The following is a 21,342-nucleotide window of genomic DNA, read 5'->3' on the forward strand; positions in this document are numbered from 1 at the left end:
TTAAACGAATGCAATTTCCCCATAAGAATTAATGTAAACAGGGAGGGTTAGGTTCCAGAGAAATTTTTTTCACCAGACAAAAAACTATATACTATATAGATATACACACAGTATACGTTTTAAACAACCAATTTAATACTGTTCACAGCTATGATGATTGTGAAGCTTGGTTGAGGTGTTGAAGTTAGAAGGATATTTCACAGGGAATGCCTTGCTGCTAAATGATGAACTAGCATTCGGCTGAGCCCTCAAGGATTAACACATTGTTGTTAATGTAGCATCTCATCAAAGCAGCAGGAACAGGAGGGAGAGGAGACAGTGTAGCAGACATAGACAGACAGACACACACCTTGTGTGTGTGTGTGTGTGTGTGTGAGAGAGAGAGAGAGAGAGAGAGAGAGAGAGGTGCACACTGCCCCTTTAAGTAAGCTGACCTACTCTTAAGCGTTGTCTTCTTAAGTGGATCAGGAAGTTGAGACAGCAACTGCTGCCCCAACTCTCTATGTCTCTCTCCGTCCGTGTCCCCTCCCTGCTCTATATGGAGAAGGGGTAAGCGGGGGACGGGGGGAGGGGGACACCCTGACAGCCCTGCCTTCCTTTCCTGCACAGCAAGCAAGAGTCTCTGGGAGCAGCTCCAAGGCAGAGGGCAGGAGCAGCCCATGGCTTGCGGGGAGGAACAGCTGAACTGCCGATTGATAGTCTTCTGGGCGGCTGCAGCACAGGGAACTTAGGGGAGCGGGGACCAGCTAGCTGCAACGGGCTGCTCTTCCTGCAAGCAGTGGACAAAGCAGGCGGCTGCCAGACGACGTTATAAGGGAGCATTGCACAAATTTAAACGAGCATGTTCCCTAATTGATCAGCAATGAAACAACGTTAACCGGGATGACTTTAAGTGAGGAGTTACTGTATGCAGATATTGCAATAGGAATTGGGATTTTGATGTTGTATTTGTTGGATGCTGTTTGTGACCACATTTTTAAACATACTCCTTAAAAATAACATAGATTTATGGTGAGTTTTCAGATCCACTAATAGAATGTAACTAATATATGCATAAAAATAACATTTTGAAAACTTTTTTAGTTTAATCAGCATTTACCTTGACCATATTAGTCAATATGTTGTTGTTTATTTAAGTTCATATTTTTGTTAGGCATCAATAGTATACTAGTGGAGAAAATAAAATTTGCTGTTTGCAGGTAGGTACACATGAAGTCCTTGTTATTTTGAGAACAGCATTTGTTTTTATTTTATGAATAAAATCTCAAAATTAGAATGTGTTCAGATTGACACTTTAAAGGATCCTAATAATGATTAATAAATTTAAAAAAACATTAAACAAATATGAAACAAAAGAAATTTATCTTGGTAAAACTGAGTTTTCCTTCAATATTCAGGGTAGATAATGCACCACAGAACTTGGTGCTTGTGAAAACAAGGAGGGATATGGTGTACCCAAAATCTGACTGGCAGACTAAAAGAAAAAGTAAAGTTCTTTTTTTTTCTTTGCAAATCTCCACTTCGGGGAGGGAGCGGTGACAGAATACTGGTTCAGTCTTACTCACATATTTATGGCAAGGGCTACCTGTTCAAAGAAGTTCCATTTTGCTGCATGTACACAGTATTATGCCTATTTATTATTAACAAGCTTACTGACCCAAAACCTCCAAAGACTCCTATCAAATGTCCATGACCCATCACAAAGCCAATGAAAACCTCTTCTCATTTGTCATTTTTCATAATACTTAAATAGTAAATCCTTCACAATGATTTACTGACGAGTGGAAACAGGTAAAATGTGCATGCAGCATTATATATGTAAATATACATTGAACATGTATTCATTTAAAATAAAGTCTCTAATACCTTTCCTAAACAGCAGGGGGAGGGTTGGAGTGTGTGTGTTTGTGCAAGCACATATGTACACACATAATGAGAGAGCGCACGCACATGAGCTGATCTCTGATGAGATACTGTTTTGTCAGAAAATGCCAGTTCATCGCATCTGAAATATTTCATGAAAAAGTATTGGATTTGACAAGGGGAACCCTCCCTGTTACTTTGCAGACTTGGGAGGACCCCAAGGTTTCAGGGTCCACCTCTGAGGCAGAGTACTGAATTCCTTAATGACATTCTCGTTAAAAGTTCTTTCTGGGAAATGCTGTTTTGTTTTCATCATCAGAACTGTCTGAATTAATAATGAAGAAGTCCACTTGGAAGTTATTTACATAAAGCACTGTTCTCGTGTTGATGCCACAGACAGTTTCTCCCTATTAGGGGAGGGAGAGAGAGAGAGCATTTGTAGTGTATCCAGTTTGATGCAATACTACATGACATGGGATAGCCTGCTAGAAATCCAGCCCAGCACTCAAGCTAGTACAGCACCATTGTGGATGCAGTTACATGGGGCTCACATGGATAGGATTTTGCTCCACCCATGTTAGTCCAGACTAACTCTGCAATGAAGATATGATCACAAAGATTGGGGGATGACCTTATTGCCTACTGATGCTTTGACAGCATTCAGAATCACCAAGCAATAAGTACCTAAAGGTTGCTTATTTCATAAACAAAAGGCAGACATACTCCCTCACATAAAAGGAGAAGATCTCACCTATGACATTTCTTTCTGTTTTTTAAAAATGTCATTGAATGACGCTGGTTTGGCTAGTCAGGAAACATCTTACAGATTATCTACAAAATTGCCTTTTGTCCTGTGTGTCAAAAACTAAAATACTTCAGTAAATGTAGAGTAAATCTTTGCCTTGTACTTTTACCTTGGTTAAAACATTTAGTTGAATAATGCAAGTGCTTTTGAATTTCACTGTTACCTCTGTCCCTGAGCTGAGGCTTAAAATGTTGTTAGTTAAAGGAACAAAATTCAATTTGTTAGGATCTTAGGTATCAAAATATAAGGTTTTATCAATAGAATGCAGTTTCCATGCTTATGTGCTTGTAAGATACAAGTTTCTATGAACCACCGGTAATGTTTCCGCTGTTTGGCTGTTTTTTTTTAGAAATATCCATTCATTTGATTGTGACTTTTTCTTTAAATTCTAGCTGCTTGAAAGCAGTGATGATGTCATTGATTCATTTACAAACACTTCCGAGCAAATCAGACTGCCTTTGGATTTTGAGCAGAACCTACACATGCTAATTCAAATATGTTGTAATCTATTTCCACCCATAATTAGCAGTGTCGTTAGTGAAAGTTGGGCACCTATCAATGGAGGAGTACAACTCTTTAATGTATAATGCATCCCTCAGACTTCCTGTGTAAAGATCCGTTAGTACTGATGATCATCTTGGCCTCAAGCTTGAATCTGAACTGTTTTCTGAATTTTGCATAATAAAAATAAAAGACTGAAAATTCTTCCCTTGTTTTATATAACCTCCTAATGTTTTGGAGCCTATCTGACCCCAATGCGTGCAAAAATGTAAATAAAAATTGTCATGCCAAATCTGTGCTTCTTAAGTATTCTCAAACTAGGATGGAGTTCAGTCTTTCCTCAGTGGTTTTATCATCCTACCTGTTGTGGTTTATGTATAGTGGTAAAAAAAGAAATAATTAAAAAGGTAGTGGAGTCAGACCCGTGAATGTCAGTGATAAAAATGAAATATTAAACTTCTAAGATCTTTGGGATCTCCTGGACCCCAAACATGTACAAAAATTTAAAACATGATAGGCAAAACACTGCCTTTTCTTTCTTTAAATATTCTCAAACTATGATGAGAACAACCTGTTATAATTGATTTAATCTGAATACCTGTTGTGGTTTTAGTGTAGTAAAAAAAGTCATTACGATGTTATTGGGGTCATTTAAGAACATAAGAATGGCCATACTGGGTCAAACCAAAGGTCCATCCAGCCCAGTATCCTGTCTGTCGACAGTGGCCAATGGCAGGTGCCCCAGAGGGAGTGAACCTAACAGGTAATGATCATGTGATCTCTCTCTTGCCATATATCTCAAGCCTCTGACAAACAGAGGTTAGGGACATCATTCCTTACCCATCCTGCCTAATAGCCATTAATGGACTTAACCTCCATGAATGTATCTAGTTTTCTTTTAAATCCTGTTATAGTCCTAGCCTTCACAACCTCCTCAGGCAAGGAGTTCCACAGGTTGACTGTGTGCGGTGTGAAGAACTACTTCTTCCTTTTATTTGTTTTAAACCTGCCGCCCATTAATTTCATTTGGTGGCCCCTAGTCCTTATATTATGGGAACAAGTAAATAACTTTTCCTTATTCACTTTCTCCACACCACTCATGATTTTATATACCTCTATCATATCCCCCCTTAGTCTCCTCTTTTCCAAGTTGAAAAGTCCTAGCCTCTTTAATCTCCCCTCATATGGGACTCGTTCCAAACTCCTAATCATTTTAGTTGCCCTTCTCTGATCCTTTTCTAATGCCAGTATATCTTTTTTGAGATGAGGTGACCACATCTGTACGCAGTATTCATATAAGGATTTATATAAGGGCAATAAAATATTCTCCGTCTTATTCTCTATCCCTTTTTTAATGATTCCTAACATCCTGTTTACTTTTTTGACTGCCGCTGCACATTGTGTGGATGTCTTCAGAGAACTATCCACGATGACTCCAAGATCTCTTTTCTGATTAGTTGTAGCTAAATTAGCCCCCATCATATTGTATGTATAGTTGGGGTTATTTTTTTCCCAATGTGCATTACTTTACCTTTATCCACATTAAATTTCATTTGCCATTTTGTTGCCCAATCACTTAGTTTCATGAGATCTTTTTGAAGTTCTTCACACTCTGCTTTGGTCTTAACTATCTTGAGCAGTTTAGTATCATCTGCAAACTTTGCCACCTCACTGTTTACCCCTTTCTCCTGAACATTTATGAATAAGTTGAATAGGATCGGTCCTAGGACTGACCCTTGGGGAACACCACAAGTTACCCTTCTCCATTCTGAAAATTTACCATTTATTCCTACCCTTTGTTCCCTGTCTTTTAAACAGTTCTCAATCCATGAAAGGATCTTCCTCTTATCCGATGACAAATTAATTTACATAAGAGCCTTTGGTGAGGAACCTTGTCAAAGGCTTTCTAAAAATCTAAGTACACTGTGTCTACTGGATCTCCCTTGTCTACATGTTTGTTGACCCCTTCAAAGAATTCTAATAGATTAGTAAGACACGATTTTCCTTTACAGAAACCATGTTAACTCTTGCCCAACAATTTATGTTCTTCTATGTGTCTGACAGTTTTATTCTTTATTATTGTTTCAACTAATTTGCCCGGTACTGACGTTAGACTTACCGGTCTGTAATTGCCGGGATCACCTCTTGAGCCCTTTTTAAATATTGGTGTTACATTAGCTATCTTCCAGTCATTGGGTACAGAAGCCGATTTAAAGGACAGGTTACAAACCATAGTTAATAGTTATGCAATTTCACATATGAGTTCTTTCAGAACTCTTGGGGGAGTGCCATCTGATCCTGGAGACTTGTTACTGTTAATTAATTAATTCTAAAATCTCCTCTAATGACACTTCAATCTGTGACAATTCCTCAGATTTGTCACCTACAAAGGACAGCTCAGGTTTGGGAATCTCCCTAACATCCTCAGCTGTGAAGACTGAAGCAAAGAATTCATTTAGTTTCTCCACAATGACTTTATCATCTTTAAGTGCTTCTTTTTAATCTCGATCATCCATGGGCCCCCACTGGTTGTTTAGCAGGCTTCCTGTTTCTGATGTACTTAAAAAACATTTTGTTACTTTCTTTTGAGTTTTTGGCTAGCTGTTCTTCAAACTCCTTTTTGGCTTTTCTTATTACATTTTTACACTTAATTTGGCAGTATTTATGCTCCTTTCTATTTACCTCACTAGGATTTGACTTCCACTTTTTAAAAGATGCCTTTTTATCTCTCACTGCTTCTTTTACATGGTTATTAAGCCACTGTTGCTCTTCTTTAGTTCTTTTACTGTGTTTTTTAATTTGGGGTATACATTTAAATTGGGCCTCTATTATGGTATCTAGACTCCTAAATTAATTATGAAGGTATTCTAGCGTCAGATTGTTTTAATTTTGAGGCAGAAGTTATGATATGATTATATTAATATTTCAGCATTGTTATTATCTTCATCATTTCAGTGGTTTTTGTTTTTCAAAAAAATGCACTAAAAGAGTCAGGGGGAGTCTTTGAGACCCCCAGATAACATTTGCCTCATGTATGAACGCAGTTGTCCAGCAAATTGAGTTTCTTCTAAGATAACACTCTCAACTTGATTTTCTGGGAAGCCTACACTTGCTAGGAAGAGTTTTTAGGAAAGCCACAATAGTCAGATCCATTTTCTGGCAAGCCCACAGTTGCTGGGGCAAAGACTCATTGTTGGGTAGAAAAAGCCTCTCACTGTTGCATTGCACATGCACATGTCTGAATGACTATATTGTTTAAATTTTGTTGAATTGCACATGGCATCAAAAATCTCTGAGTAAGAGATGAATTTTTATCAGGGACATGGATACAGAAATGGTAAAACTACTGTGTAAAAAGAGTCTCTCTGGAGTGCCTCCGTAGTTGACGGGTGGTCCCTCTCCCTGCTTAATTTCCATCATGACAGTGGTGCAGAAAAGATACCTTGCAGCCTTTCCTCAGGCTTCTAGGGAAGCAGCATCTAGCATGCTGTGAACTGATGTGTAGGGCCTAGGAAATGAGGAAGGAGTTACATCTGTTCCAGAGAATGAGACAAAAAACACAAAAAATGAGTGAAATGTAAAAACTTTGTATATTCAGAAAATGGCACCTATGTGCCCCATTTGTTCAAAGTAGTAGGTTGTTTACTCCCACTTCGCTGTGTATGTACCTTTTTATATTGTTGCTGTTCTCTGTTTTCATTATCTAAACATGGGGTGAGTTAGACCCTGGCATCTGTACAGTGTGTAGCTTTAAAAAAAAAAAAAATTTGATCATGGTGTCAGTGAGACACCAACACAAGTACTGTGTAGTGTGCTTCTGAATCTAGGAAATTTTTAACTTGTTCATAGTTCACTAATAACAATAAAGTCACTTTTAAATGCATCCCATGTGTGTTTTTCCCCCCAATTTCAACATACTAAGATTTCCAAGACCCCAGTAGAGAAATAGTTGGGTGATTTTTGGTCTAATATGAGGAATAATTAAGCACAGAAACTCATGCTTTTTTGTCATTGTTAATTGGTTTTGTCTTGATACTTTAAAATTTCAAACGCAAAGGTAAAGAACTATTTTTTGCTAGGCAATTATGTGATTAAATATTTTCAGAGTGCTGAATGCAGTTATACTTTGTTTTCTGTTATGGTGCCAGTTCATTTACCAGCTACTATTCTCTTTACCAACAAAATAACCATTTCCATCTTTCTAATTTATTTTTCAATTCCAGCACATTTTACTTCTGTGTTGTTTTTTCTCTATCCAAATATATCACATTGCTGATAAAAACCTATTACTGTTGTAATTCAAACAAGTTCTTCACTTACAGCACAAATATCACTGTTTCTCTTCAAGCTCACCAAAAATTAATAAACTATTTGCATTGAGTGCAAAGGTCAGCCTGCATGGGTCATGTTTGCAAGACTTGGGCCTTACTTCATTGGCTGTGCTATTGCATCTTCTGCTCATCTAGTATCGTACTCTTCCCCCCCCCCCAATTAGAATAATCAGTAAAATAAGATAAATGCAGTATATTGGAATTTGATACTTACTGTGCTTACAACATATGACTTGTTGCCACTTTAAATTGGCAGTAACTACATTAAGTTCCATGGAGTTACATCAATGCAAAAAGGGTACAGGTGAGAACAGGGTCAGTTTAATAGATTTTTGCTGTTTGTACGGATTTACATCTCCACTATCTGTGCCTCAACTGTGTGTGTGTGTGTGTGTGTGTGTGACTTTTCCTACCTGTTTTGTTTTAAACCTTTTGATTTATTGTTTTTAATCAGAGTTTTATTTTAAGTACAAACATAAAAAAAGAAAGGTAAATCTACTCCTATTAAGTGTTCTGGGTGAGTCACTTGTGAAACAGCAAATCTTACCAATTAAATCAAAAATGAAAACCTGTGAAAAAGTGTCTAGTGTATTACAGCTACAGATCCACTGAGTCCCCTTATTAAAAGAACGCAGGAAGCACAACCAGCTAAACTGCAGGAAATAATCTTGTATACAGTGATACAGTATAAGACATAAAACATTCAAGAAAGAGACCTAGTAATCAATCAGTAGATATCTGCCTTAAAGTGAGACTACTCACCTATAAAGCTGTCTCCATTATCATTAAAAGCTTGCTAGTTTGTGTCAAAGACATTTCCATTAAAATGAAAGCGGCAAAATTCTAGAGACTCAGAAAGTAATGCTGAGGAAGGATCTGGTTGTCAAACAGCACACTAATATTAAAGGGCTAACTTTGGAAAATCTGCTATTGTGATTTCATGTCTGATTTTTGTGAGCTCCACAGCAATATGTGTTGCACATCAGAAGGCAGATGGCAGAATATGGTTCAAAAATGCATATTTTACCTTGTAGAGATAGCACATACATACATTTATTAAACCCAACCGAACTGTTTTAAAAAAGAAATCTTAGATACTTATCTACCCTGTTTGGGGAATGTGCTTTATTTTAATAGAAGCATATTACAACCCACAGTTTGGAAGCCCTGGTGCTACAACCACTATACTTAGTGTCATAGCCATCCAAAATAGGAAAATGTTAGTTCTTTAAATCATTATCAGATATTATTCTTCATAGATGATAGTAGGTGTAGGAAAGTATAGAGTATATAGCAAGTGAAAGGTAGAGAAGAATCCTGTCAGAACCAGGCTGGAGAAGGTGTAAAGTGAATATGCAATACTAGCACATTTTTAATATGGTTCTTGAGATAAGTCTTCTAGGAGAAGGACAGGAAAAAAGGTGTAAAGAATTTCAAGGATAATAAAGCCATAATTAATATCGTGTGAGAGGGTACATTGAGATATTACAGAATATTTTATTTTTAAATTAATATGATTGCTGTTTCACCATATTTTCTTTATTTGTATTTGTGTAAGGTGTCAATAGCTCCTGGTATCCAAATATTTGTCTGTAGGTGTTAAAAGTATTGAGGGCTTCCACAGATGTTGGTTTATAGAAATCAGTGTATTTCAATAAAAGAAAAACATTTGATCTTTTTTCTATAATTTTCCCTTAAATCATTTATATAGTCAAGTACATGCATTAATAAGATAAAATCACTTTGAACCTTAGTTTCTCTTTAATCTTCAAATTAGATTTAAAAGAATGAAATATTAGAATTTCCATCAATAAATTTAAATAGAAATAGATCCATTTGAACTAATGGTTGAATAAAATGGTGACATTCCCACATTTAACATGATGATTTGGTATATTATATTACACATTCTCACTTATTTTATGAACGGTAGAATTTTTATGAGCAGTAATTCAGAAAAAATGAGAGCCTGCTTAGTGGAATTATTCTCTTTACCTCAAGAATACTTCTACTGACATTGCTTTTCTTGACATTGCTTTTCTTTAAATCAGAATTCCAGAAGTTTTTCTAATTCATTGTCACATTTTTTCTAAGTTTCAGCTCAAAGTCTCAAGAGCAACCTTGATTCAATGGAACTTCAGATCCATCGCCTAGAAAATGATATTGAGAAGTTCCCTAAAACAGAAGATGCACATGATAAATTTGTGGAAAAGATGACCATATCCTTTTTGCACTTCTGGGTTGATAATCTTAGTTTTTTGTCTGTCTTATTAAATATTTACAATATTTGAAATTAACAGTTAGAAGTGTCTGTTGTTTCATGTTTATTGTTTTGCACAGGGAAGCGCATATCAGAAAGTTTTGAGTGTTAAAAACATTAAGCCATTAGCAGAAGTGAAATGTGTTTTGCTTCTTCTCTGTGGCTAGCTTGTAGCCTTTGTAATCCGGCTTTTAAGAAGAAAGATGACACCATTCTCAAGGCTCCCCACTGAAGGAGCTGAATACCCAGGATCCTGTCATAAACTGGAGAGAGTATAGCTTCATATGATCAAAGAACAAACTTTTAGATAGTGGTTGCATCACTTCAGGCTGAAAGAATATGGAAAGAAGAGTAGAAAATGGAAAATATTTAGTGAGAAGTTTTGGCTGCAAAATTTTGGCTCATCAAGAAAACTTTAGTTTAAAGTATTAGAAGTTGCTGATAGTCATTGTCTGTTTTGATTTTTTTGAAAGTTATAATTTTAGGAGAAAAGTGTCAGCTCTGGTAAGTATGATTAAATAGTCTGAACTGAAGATTGGCTTATCATGTTATCTCTCTAGAGAATAAATACTGTGAATTCTTTATCTAAAAGTAACTAAAATCGACAGCTTTATGTCAGTCACTGTCTCAAGATTTAACCTCTGGTTGTTCCCCCTCCCCTTTCAAAAATTTTCACTTATGAAGTAGTTCAACTTTTGCTCAAGAGTAAAGGACTGTAAGTGCAAGAAGCTAACTATCAAATTTATGTGGAACTGTCTACCTTTCCATTGTGCTTAAAGGAAATTTTCAGTCAGTAATTTAATATAGAAATCCATATATTTCTTTAAATGAAAAAATGTTTAATGTGTGTTTGTCTGTTCCTAACTCATGAGGTTTGTATATGTATTTATTTACACAAGCTGAGGGGCTGATAGAATGTAGCATGAGTATTCAACTTCCTCCGTAGGAGAGGCAGTACACATAGGTATGTTTGCCAGTGGGCTCACCTTAACCCATTTGGGGAAATCTGTTGAGCGTGATCAGTGGACTAATATAAAGGGGAGCACTCCTGCCAACTGGCATACTAATTTGTAAGGGAGTTAGAGAAAAGTCATTGATTGGCCATGCTGGAAGGACAGGAGACACTGGATTTAATTAGGCCACAACTTTATCCTTAAATATCTGGGAATACCCAGCAGATGAAACTGTACAGTGCAAGTAACTGCATAATCATTTCACTATATTCCCAAGGGGCTTCTGTCAGCCCTCTCCCTTACCCATCCTGGTCCCATCCAACCTGCTGCTGGGACCTCACCATCCCCCCTCTCGAATGAAGGTTTGTGGGGGAGGGGAGTTTGGCTCCCTGCCATACCAGCCGTAGGAGTCGTAGGCCCCCCTCATCCCACCCCCTGGTTTCTGCTCTTTTAAAGAATACATGCTTTAAATCCTTTACCAATCCATTTTCTCTGATCGTTGCATCCCTTCCCTACAGAATACCTGCGCTGGACATCTGCCCCACATTTACATAATGAGTTTCAAAGTCATAGCCTAACTCCCATTTCAAGTTTGCTCGAACGAAGCCCCCCAACCTGCTGAAGGGAAGGCCAAAAAAAAAAAAAAAAACCTCGGAACACTTGCCTTGGCCAATCATGTGGTAAGGGAAAAATTCCTCCCCAGTCCCCCTAGAAAGGAGCAACTAGCACAGTGCTGCCCACAGCGGATCCTTACAGAACACGGTATTTCACTGCATCCATGGGTTAAAGGATTGGTGCTGCTCCACTTGGTCCAAGTAAAAGACTTTTCGTGAACCGGCACTAACCTATATAATCCCTCGCTCCTTTTCTGATCACCTGCATTAGAGACACTGTGAAGGTGCGGGACTCACCCCTGCGGCGCCTCCTGCTGGTTGTCTCAGAGAATTAGCTCTTTCCAGCACAGAGCACCCTTTGCCGGCCAGAGTCCCGCTGCCGCTTGGCCCCCGGGTCCCTCTCAGACCCGGTGCCCTGTTATCTGGGGTGCTGTCCCCTGGCAGGAACCCCTTTCTCTCAGGGCCTCCCTTCTCTGGGGAACCCCCAACCCTCTAATCCCCACCTTGCCTCAGTCATGGGCTACTGCCAGTCACCAACTAGCCCCCGTTCCCTGGGTCAGACTGCACTATAAGCCACTCATCACTGGCAAGGAGGGTTTGGACCTGCTGCCTCTGCCTACCCGTGGGCCGCGCTCTGCTAGGCCGCAGCCTGGGGCTTTCCAGGCTGGAGCCTCCCCAGTTCCTCTGCCTTTCCCCAGCCCTACTCTACTCAGATCCCTGCAGCCAGGTCCATCTCCCTCTACAGCTAGAGAGAGACTGCTGAGCTTCTGGCTCCCAGCCTCCTATATTGGGCCAGCTGAGGCCTGATTGGGGCATGGCCCAGCTGCGGCTGCTTCCCCAATCAGCCTAGTAGCTACTTCCCCCTGCAACAGCCCTCTCCCAGGGCTGTCTTAAGCCCTTCCGGGCAGGAGCAGGTGACCACCCCGCTACAGACGCACTTTTTCCAACAAGCCAGGTAGCTCACACTGCGATAAGGTCCAGTGAGAGAGTGAGTCTTAAGCTCTCAAGTGCTGTCTTCCCTACATGGTCCTGTTTGTTAACAGTTTCTGGCTGGACCACAGGAAAGTAATTCAGGGCTAATTTATATCAAAAACTTTCCTCTTGCTTTACGTATGCCCTTCCATCCCATTTGCTTCATGGTTTCATAAGAAAACGGTCCTGAATATGACCAGAATAATCCATGTGGTCTAAGAATATTTTGCATAACAGTTCTAAAGCGCCATCTTCCTACTTCATCTACTCTCCCAATCTCCCTTCCTTAACCACAATCCCAATCTGCTCATTCAGTCAACTTGTGTTGTGAGCAGAGCATCCTTCAGGAGCTAGATCCACATTTAGTTTTGTTCACACTTGAGGAAAAAAAGAGTAACTTCTTTGCCTATTATAGGGAATCACTTCCAGTGTTTTAAGTGCTGTTCTAAAGGATTTGGGTTCACCCCTGAGTTCCTCAAAGTGCAGGTTGCAGTTATAGCTACACTTAGGCGGTCAGAGTTTTCACATACATTCTAATCTTAGTCTCCCATTTTCTAGCAGCTTCTTGCATTTGACCACCTGTCAGATCCCCATGACCCATTATTTAGGGCTCCTCTTTTTTATTCGGGATGGTTTTCTCGTTTCCAGGGTTTTCTTTATTTTCAAGCTGGTTGAAGGAGTTTGTCTAATGATAGCCATTTTCTTCACCATCACCAAGTTCAATATGTTGGGGATAGCCAGTCAGATCTCATCCATCTGCAATGGTGAGACTTAGGCTGGAAAGAGTGTAATTTCTTACTTGGTAATTCCATTTATACATGAGTTAAACCCTTGCAGAACCATACCCTTCAGTTCTCTGAGCAAATGTTGATGCTCTTGTTCTGTATGTATGTTTATAGTGCGGATCAGTTACTTAAATCTTTGAAATAGCTCACATAGGGTAAGGGTAAGTGAGAATGGGAGGAGCTGGTGGCTGGATGATATGAAAATGCTAAAATTTATGTTGCTTCCTTCTTGATTTTTTAAAAGAAATGCGACTCCTTCATCTGACTGCATTGGTAGAACCAGACTGCACAGAGGAAGTAAAAGGTAAGAAAAATTTCATTTTAACAGATTGCTGCTAACTTTTTCATGCTGCCCAAAATTCTGGGGCCTGACCAGTTTTCTGTGGAAATCAGGGCTGGGGCTGTGAAACTCAACTAACGAAATGGCTTCACTTCGTTGCACATCACCACACTTCTGATATCATAGCAAGATGCCATCCATGGGTCTTGGTAATTAAAAGAGGCATGTTAGGCAGTAGGTGCCTGGCAGCTTTATCATACTGTAACATTGAACAAATTTGATGACTTGACAAAATAGATAAGGCTGTAAGAAAAAAACTGTTTCTGTCTAAGGATTTTTCTTTTCATAATTAATAGATGACCTGATAAATAGTTGATTTTTATTTTTAGAAAGGCAGTTCCAGTAAATTTAATTGTAGTACACGATCAAATTTATTATTTCTTCTCGCCATTGAATACACTCATTTATTTTATACTCAAATACTTTATTTTTTAGACTCAAGAACAACACTGCTGCTTAAAAGAGAAAAAGAGGTCTTTCTGCCTCCCTTGTGTGTTTCTTCTATTTCTGTCAGCCCAGTGTAGAATTCTTTGGTTGCTGATGGCACACAGTGAAATTAGAAAATTGTGGAATTTCAGGGAGAATGGCTCAATGTGCTCTATAACTGCTTGCGCGTTTCAGAAAAAGGACGACAAAAATGTCAGAACATTAATCATTTTCAGCAGAGGGAGCTCGGGGATGCACTTCCATGCATATATCGTAATTAAAGGTATCATTTCGCTTTCCCTGTACACCAATAAATAGAGGCTACTCAGTATCAATTGTAGCTGGAACTGTCTTCAGTGAATACAAAATAAATATTGCATGGTGCCATACTAAGATAAGAGGTCAGTTAATAGAGCACCCTATTCCCAACAGTGAAGAAAATGTTATGATGAGAAAATATTGACCCAGTTTTCGCGTGCTTAAAAAAAATGAGAGAGAGAAGAGAAGTAAGAAACAGGTCCAGGTATTGATTAGTCTTTAAGAGATGAATGAATGAATGTAAAGCTTACTTACAAAATTGAAATATCTATTTTTGCTTTTCTTGTTCCCTTTTTAAGCAATTTAATTTGTACTTTCATATAACTTTTTTTTCTCTTTCTGTGTATGTTATGACTTCAGTGAGTATTATTTCATGTACTTTAATCTGTAACTATCAAAGCAATTATCTCATGAAGCTGCATTTATGTTTACACAAAGATAGACATGGAAGAAGAGAGTAGTAATACAGTATTCCACAAACTGTTCAAAGCAAAAACATTGCAGAGAAAATGTATTCAAATAAACATTGTAGGCTGATTGAAACTTTAAATTTAAAATTTTTCATTATAATGTATGTAGTTATTTTGTCTGTAGTATTTAACTTGATATAGATTTTGAACAGTTTTTTCAACACATTTTGTTGACTAAAAATGTGAGGAATCATGGGGTCACATCTATCTGAATAGCCGATTTAGTGGAGAACTTGCTGAAACTAAATGAAAAGAGAGCCTTTGATAGTAGAATTAGATTTGGTTTTATTTTAGATTTGCTTTAGAACCCTGCACAGACTTGGTTTTAGATTGGTTGTCCTAGAAATATCAATGCAGATCCAAGTTCAGGAGTATATATATTTTCCCTGCATAATTGTTCATAAATTTCAGTTTAAAATGGTAATAAAAGCACTCCAGGCAGTATAATCTTAGGGGATTATTACCTTTCTCAAGTGGTTAATCATTGGTCCTTTGCCTTAATATGCATAGCAGACAGTATTGCTAGAAATAATGAGGTCTGAGTTGGAGCTGTCAGGGTTATAAGAAGTAGACGCCTTGTAGAAGCAGACAGACTCTAGGCTATTACTACCCCACCTTGAGCAGTTTATTTTCTAGATTTTAAGGCCAGAAAGGGACTACTATGAACATCTAGTCTGTTCTCCTGCATAGTGCATGCTAAAGAATGTCAACCAATCAGTTCAGCATCAAATCCATAACTTCTGTTTGAGCAGTAGCATGTCTTTTAGAAAGGTCTTGATTAAAAGGTTTCAAGTAATAGAGAATCCACCATGTCCCTGGGTAATTTGTTCCAAGGATTAATTACCTTCACTGTTAAAAATTGAATCTTATTTCTAGTCTGAATTTGTCTAACTTTAGCTTCCAGGCATAGGATCTCATTATGCCTTTTTCTGCTAGATTATAAAGACCTGTGTGCTGTCAGAAATGTCTTCCCCATGTTGATACCTGTAGACCGTGATCAAGTTTCCTCCTAACCTTCTCTTGGATAAACTAAATAGACTGAATTTCTGTAGTCTGTACTGTTTTTTTCCAGGTCCTGAATCATTTTTGTAACTCCTTTTTGAACCTTTCCAATATGTCAACATTATTTTTGAAGTGTGGAGTTCAGAACTGGACACATTATCCCAGTAATAGTCTCACTAATGCCATATACAGAGGTCTAATACCACAACTCTACTTGTACTTGATATTCCTGTGCTTATACACCTGAGGGTCTCGTTGGCCCTATTAGTTACAGCATCTTATTCAGTTAGCTACCATAACCTTAAGTCCTGTTCAGAGTCCCTGCTTTCCAAGATACAGTCCCGTTTTATAAGTGTGACATCCATTCTTTGGTCCTAGATTTATGGAATTCCTTTTCCTTTCTTTTTTCCAAGAGAGTCCTTTGCTTAACATAATGTTTATAGAAACAAAATACAGCGCCATTTATTAGCAGCCTGCTATAGTATAGTTACTATATAGCTCACATCTCCTCAAGCAGCAGCGAAAAGTGGAGAAGGCTGCAGCCACTGCACAGTCCCTCTGGCCTTCTTACTTTTTGATGGTTAATCATCCTAATATTTTGAGAGTTGACCAAACCCAGGTTATTCCAGTATCTACCATCTTGTTTTTATTAACATATTTTGCCATGCCTAATAGCTTTTGAATGGACCCAGTTAGATGTGATCTGCATTTAAAATTTAGCTCAACATACATATGTCAGTCAGGGGTATGAAAGAAACACAGTCCTGATGCCATAGCTATGCCAACCTAACCCCCCTGTGTAGATGCAGCTATGTCAGTGGAAGAATGCTTCTATGGCCATAGCTAACTTTGTTAGGGCAGGTAACGATCATACACCAAAAAAAAAACCCTTCTGTCAGTGTAGTCTGCATCTGCATTACAGGGTTATGCTGGTATAGTCTCTGTAGTGTAGAGACAACCTTAGGCTTTTGAAGTTCGTATTCACTGATGTGAGGGGAGTGTGGAAGGGGAAGTTTAATCCTTAGTTGCTCTTACTGTATGGGCAAAGACAGTTTTCCGCAAGACTGGTTAAAACAATAGCACTATATCTGATTACATTGTTCTTGACGGCAGTTCTTGGAAAAAGTAAGGCAAATTTATTTATTAAATGTTAAAACAAATGCAGATTATTGTATAATACAGCAAAAATTCAAAGATACACACTTCCCCTCTTCCCCCGAAAAGCACAATCTGTGATTTTTAGTGCCTTTTTCTTATCATCAAGCAGTGAGGAGGTTGTTTTATTTGGGGGGATTGGAATTTGTTTCAGTGAGACATACACAATAACCTTCATGTATATTGTCCCAGATGACTGGCAAAGTCTGTTCTGCCTAGGGACATCGTTGACTAATCCACCCATCAAGGGCCTAATGGTAAAAACTGCAGCTGGCAGAGACAAGACTGGCAGTACTCACAGGAACAGTTATTTCCTGTTATAATCATTATACGAGGGAAGACTTTGGCCTGTAGTAAAGACACTATCTGATACCATATCTAGATCTTGGAATACTTTTGACCAAAGGGTTTGCTAGTTCATAGTGCTTGTAGCTTGCATTAGGAATTTCCTGTTCTTTGTGGGCAAATCACTGTTTACATTGTGAAAGGAGATGTGCTCATTTGTCCAGAGAGAGAAGCAAGACATAATTAAAAACCCAATGGTAATGGTGTGAAAAGAATCAGACACGAGGCACAAGTTAGTGAGAAAAGAGCCAGAACAGCTATTTCTAATAGTGATGCTTGGTTTACTTACCTTACTATATTGCATTAAATCCACCTTTGACAACTTATTTTTGACTCTTTTATAAAGAGAAAAGATGGTCAAAAATTTTAATCCCAGGCACAGCAAGTGTTCTCACTAAATGCAAGCAGTAGTCATATGAAATAGTGTAATAAATATGCAGCATTATTATAGTTATCTTTTGTTGGACCAGCTTCTGTTGGTCCAACAAAAGATATTTCCTCACCCACCTTGTCTCTCTCAAGGCAGTAAATAGACTGTTGAAGTTGGGCTTGCTATCTCTATTTGGAGTCATGCACTCAGCCTTATCGTTTCCACTTGTGGTCCTTCATCTTTTTTTTTTCCCCACTGTACTGAAAAAAAGTTATAAAATAAAACTATTAATTTCTTCATCCTAATCTATATTTATACTCTTCATATAATTTATGAATATATATTTTCCACTTTACCTGCTAGTAAAACCTTTAAATAAAAACTGGTGTCGCTATGCTTACATAATGTGTCTTTACATAATTGTGTCTTTGTTTCTTAGGGCTTGTCTACACTGGCAATTTACAGTGCTGCAACTTTCTCGCTTAGAGGTGTGAAAAAACACCTCCCTGAGCGCAGCAAGTTTCAGCACAGTAAAGCGCCAGTGTAGACAGTGCACTAGCGCTGGGAGCTACGCCCCTCGTGGAGGTGGTTTTTCTTTTTTAGAGCTCTGGGAGAAACAACTCTCTCCCAGCGCTCTGCCATGACTACACAAGCCACATTAAAACACTGCCATGGCAGTGCTTTAGCATTGCCAGTGTAGACTAGCCCTTAGATGTTCACAGTAGTCATCTTGGGCGGGGATTCAGTGAAGAAGGACCACTGATTATGTCACTCCCCTGCTTAAATAGGTTTTACATATGGTGAGAATCCTTTGTTTTCCAGGGTAGTTCCTCCCTCCTTCCCCAGTGGAAAAATACTGGTATTCTATCATGGAGTCAATTACCAGGGACATGATCACATGACTCTGCAGGATCAAAGCAGTCATGAGTCAGAGGTTGTTTGTAGCATCCCAAGAAAGCTTCTCAGGAAGGAGGGAGACATATTGTTCTCCCTAATGGCCCATTGATTTGTTCCCAGTTAGCCAGCCAGACTGATTGCATTCTGTCAGGTGGGCATTTCCGAGGTGCAAACACTTTTGTAGTACAGATGTATAGTCGGTATTCCTAACTTTAGGTACAGAAATGATATATTCATACAAATAGGATAATCATATTCAGTAAAACATAACCTTTCCAGTGATACCTCACATGACCTATATTGCATAAAATACTTTATAATTATGACACAATCGTATCATTATATTACTATGAAAAATATGAGAAGCAGTGTCAGATATCATTTCAGAGGAGCACATTCTCTTTTGCAGGCAGATTGAAATATGGGGTGTCCATTGCTTCATGATTATCTGTATTAAATTCAGATCTTGTTCTGAACTACAGTCTTTTCAAAAATAAGTGAGAGGGGGCACTTAGGTACTTCTATGATCCCCATCTCTGAAGTTTGAATTCCTTGCTGAGTATATTTTAAACTTGTATTTCTGATATGGAGGCACCCCTTAGTACCTGGGGGTGAATAGGGTAATTGAAATAGTTCCAATTCTAGGTCTTTTTTATAAGTTAATGACAAAAGGATTATACATGAGCTTTTAGTTTATAGTATTTCTCCAAAGATCTCTCCAGTAGCAGTCTACAAAGGTGACATTTTAAAATACGTTGGTTGAAAAGCACAGTTCTGACCTAAAATGTGTCTTTGGGAAAATCACTGCTAGTTATCCAGAGAGGAAAATTCTCTTTATAGCATCCAAGAAAAAGAGAATTTCTTATTGACGTTCATATGGGTTATGTGAGTCTAATTGCCTGTGAACAAAACTGAAAAATACCCTGCAACAGATCTTTAGTGGAAAGGATGAAAATCTTCATAATTATAGAATTTTTTTCAAACCTATTTGTTCTAAAACCTAGTTCTCTCATTTTAAAAGAAATGAAATAAATAGCTTCAGAATTCCCTTAAATGGGGAGCAAAATTCTAATGGGAGTTTAAAAGTAGCTACTCACTGTTACCATGTACACTTCAAAGTTCTGTGGTGATTAACATTGGAACAGAAAAGAGTGACTTGTAGACATAACACTGGTGTCTTATTATTCTGGTATAAATCCTGTTATTTTTTTTAAAAAAGAGAGAGAGAAGAGAAACCCACTCAATATTTTTCATGTGTTATTCCTTTAGTGTTGGGCTTTGATTTAAAATGCGGGTATTGAGACCTTTCTCTTGACAAATTCTGCTTACATCTAGAAAACACTGAAACAGCCGCCAAGAAGCATATGTATTAGGATCTATTACATCAGGGAATTGAGTCTTGTTCAGAGAGGAAAATGGTACAGGATTGATGCATTTTAAATTTATCCTAGGAGATCATAGAATATGAGCTGTCCTTCATAAGAGTTACTTAAGAAATTGATACTCCATTAAATAAATTAGTTAAACAATGCTGTTAAGTGTTTTCTTACCATTAGTCACAATGAAAAGTAGGATTTTCTTGTCAGTATGGGGAAAACTAAACAAATAATGCTACTAATGTCACTTATTGTCGATATTGCATGGAAATTAAAAGGAATTTAGCATCAACTGGGGTTGAAAGTTGCCATTTTTTTTCCCAACAGTGGAAAATAATGTGGGCCAAATTCTGTCCTCGGTGAAGCCCCATGCAGCTGCATTGAAGTCAATGACTCCTGTGATTTCTTGATTTCAGTGGACTTTTATAGGAGTTAAGTGATGGTATAATTTGGCCCAGCATAAGGAATTCCACCTTCTCAAAAAATTTGCAAGTTGTTGAAGCCATCATAAAGAAATGATTAACACTGTCACCACACTGTAATTAGTATTTATTAGGAGTGTTGATGGTGTAGCACTTAACGAGGTTGTTCTTTTTGATACTGTGTTTCTGGGCTAAGCATTAATTTTGTATCTTTTTTATAATAGCTTAATGTGAGTTCAGTTCTCTCTACTGAATAAAATGTTCTATTTACTTTGGATGCCTCTTGAGAATAACTTTTATAAAAGTTGATAAACAGAAGATAATTATATTGTTTTCCAAATTTCTATAGTATGTGGCCGAGGCTTGAGGAAAATTTGCCCCGTTTAAATAAGGTCAACCTTCGTATGCTGCTGAAACTTTAGTATGTCATAGTATTTCACTAATAGGGAAAAGCTTTCAATAAAACTCAAACATTAATTTTGTAATATAATCTTTCCGTTTTCTCATTTTTTTTCTCCTGTTTATCCTGCTTTTGAAGTTTCTAACTGCAGGGAAAGAGTGTTGATTTATAGAAAGGAAGTCTTGTTTATAGATTTATAGAAAGGAAGTCTTGTTCACAGCTCCTTAGCCTCTTTGCTTCCTGATAGGTGAAGACTTGATGACTGTCTTTCTCACAGGCTGGGAAAAGAGAGACATACAGCAAATAGAATTACCAATGAGTAACTTTCTATGATTGAAAATTCTTTGTTGACATCTTCCCACCAAACAAATAATGGGAAGAGAAAACATTTAATAGCAACAACGAAAAATATGGCATTACTATTAGGACTGTGCCAATATGTTTCTTGGCCCTATCTCCTCAGGCTAGCTATTTAATTTCATTATCCTAATCCTATAAGGGAGGAGAAGAGCAGGTGGAGATTGGATGTGAATTTAATTAGCTCTGAAGTTCTTTCTGCTATCATGCTTCACCTCTGGTTAGATTAATTTAGTTGTTCTGATCAGCTAAGTAGGTGTCTGGAGTAACAAAAGGACAGGTAGACAGGGAATCACGGATTGGGAAGTTTAGCAGCCAGGAGTTAGAAGTGTGGTTGGGTGAGAATGAGAAGCAACCAAGAGATGTGGTGGGGACAAAAA

The 21,342-nt window shown here is 38.0% G+C and overlaps 1 protein-coding gene across 4 annotated transcripts in view; it reads left to right on the forward strand.

Moving 5' to 3' along the window:
• Positions 1-21,342, forward strand: part of DIAPH2 (diaphanous related formin 2) — an 874,039-nt gene that overhangs the window by 549,855 nt on the left and 302,842 nt on the right. For all 4 annotated transcript variants that reach the window (XM_034781186.1, XM_034781187.1, XM_034781188.1 and 1 more), the window contains one exon: positions 9,595-9,719. In XM_034781186.1, the coding sequence (XP_034637077.1) occupies positions 9,595-9,719 (125 nt within the window). The remainder of the gene's footprint in view (positions 1-9,594; positions 9,720-21,342) is intronic.

The sequence above is a fragment of the Trachemys scripta genome, chromosome 9, assembly GCF_013100865.1.
Source record: "Trachemys scripta elegans isolate TJP31775 chromosome 9, CAS_Tse_1.0, whole genome shotgun sequence".
Classification (NCBI taxonomy): Eukaryota; Metazoa; Chordata; order Testudines; family Emydidae; genus Trachemys; species Trachemys scripta.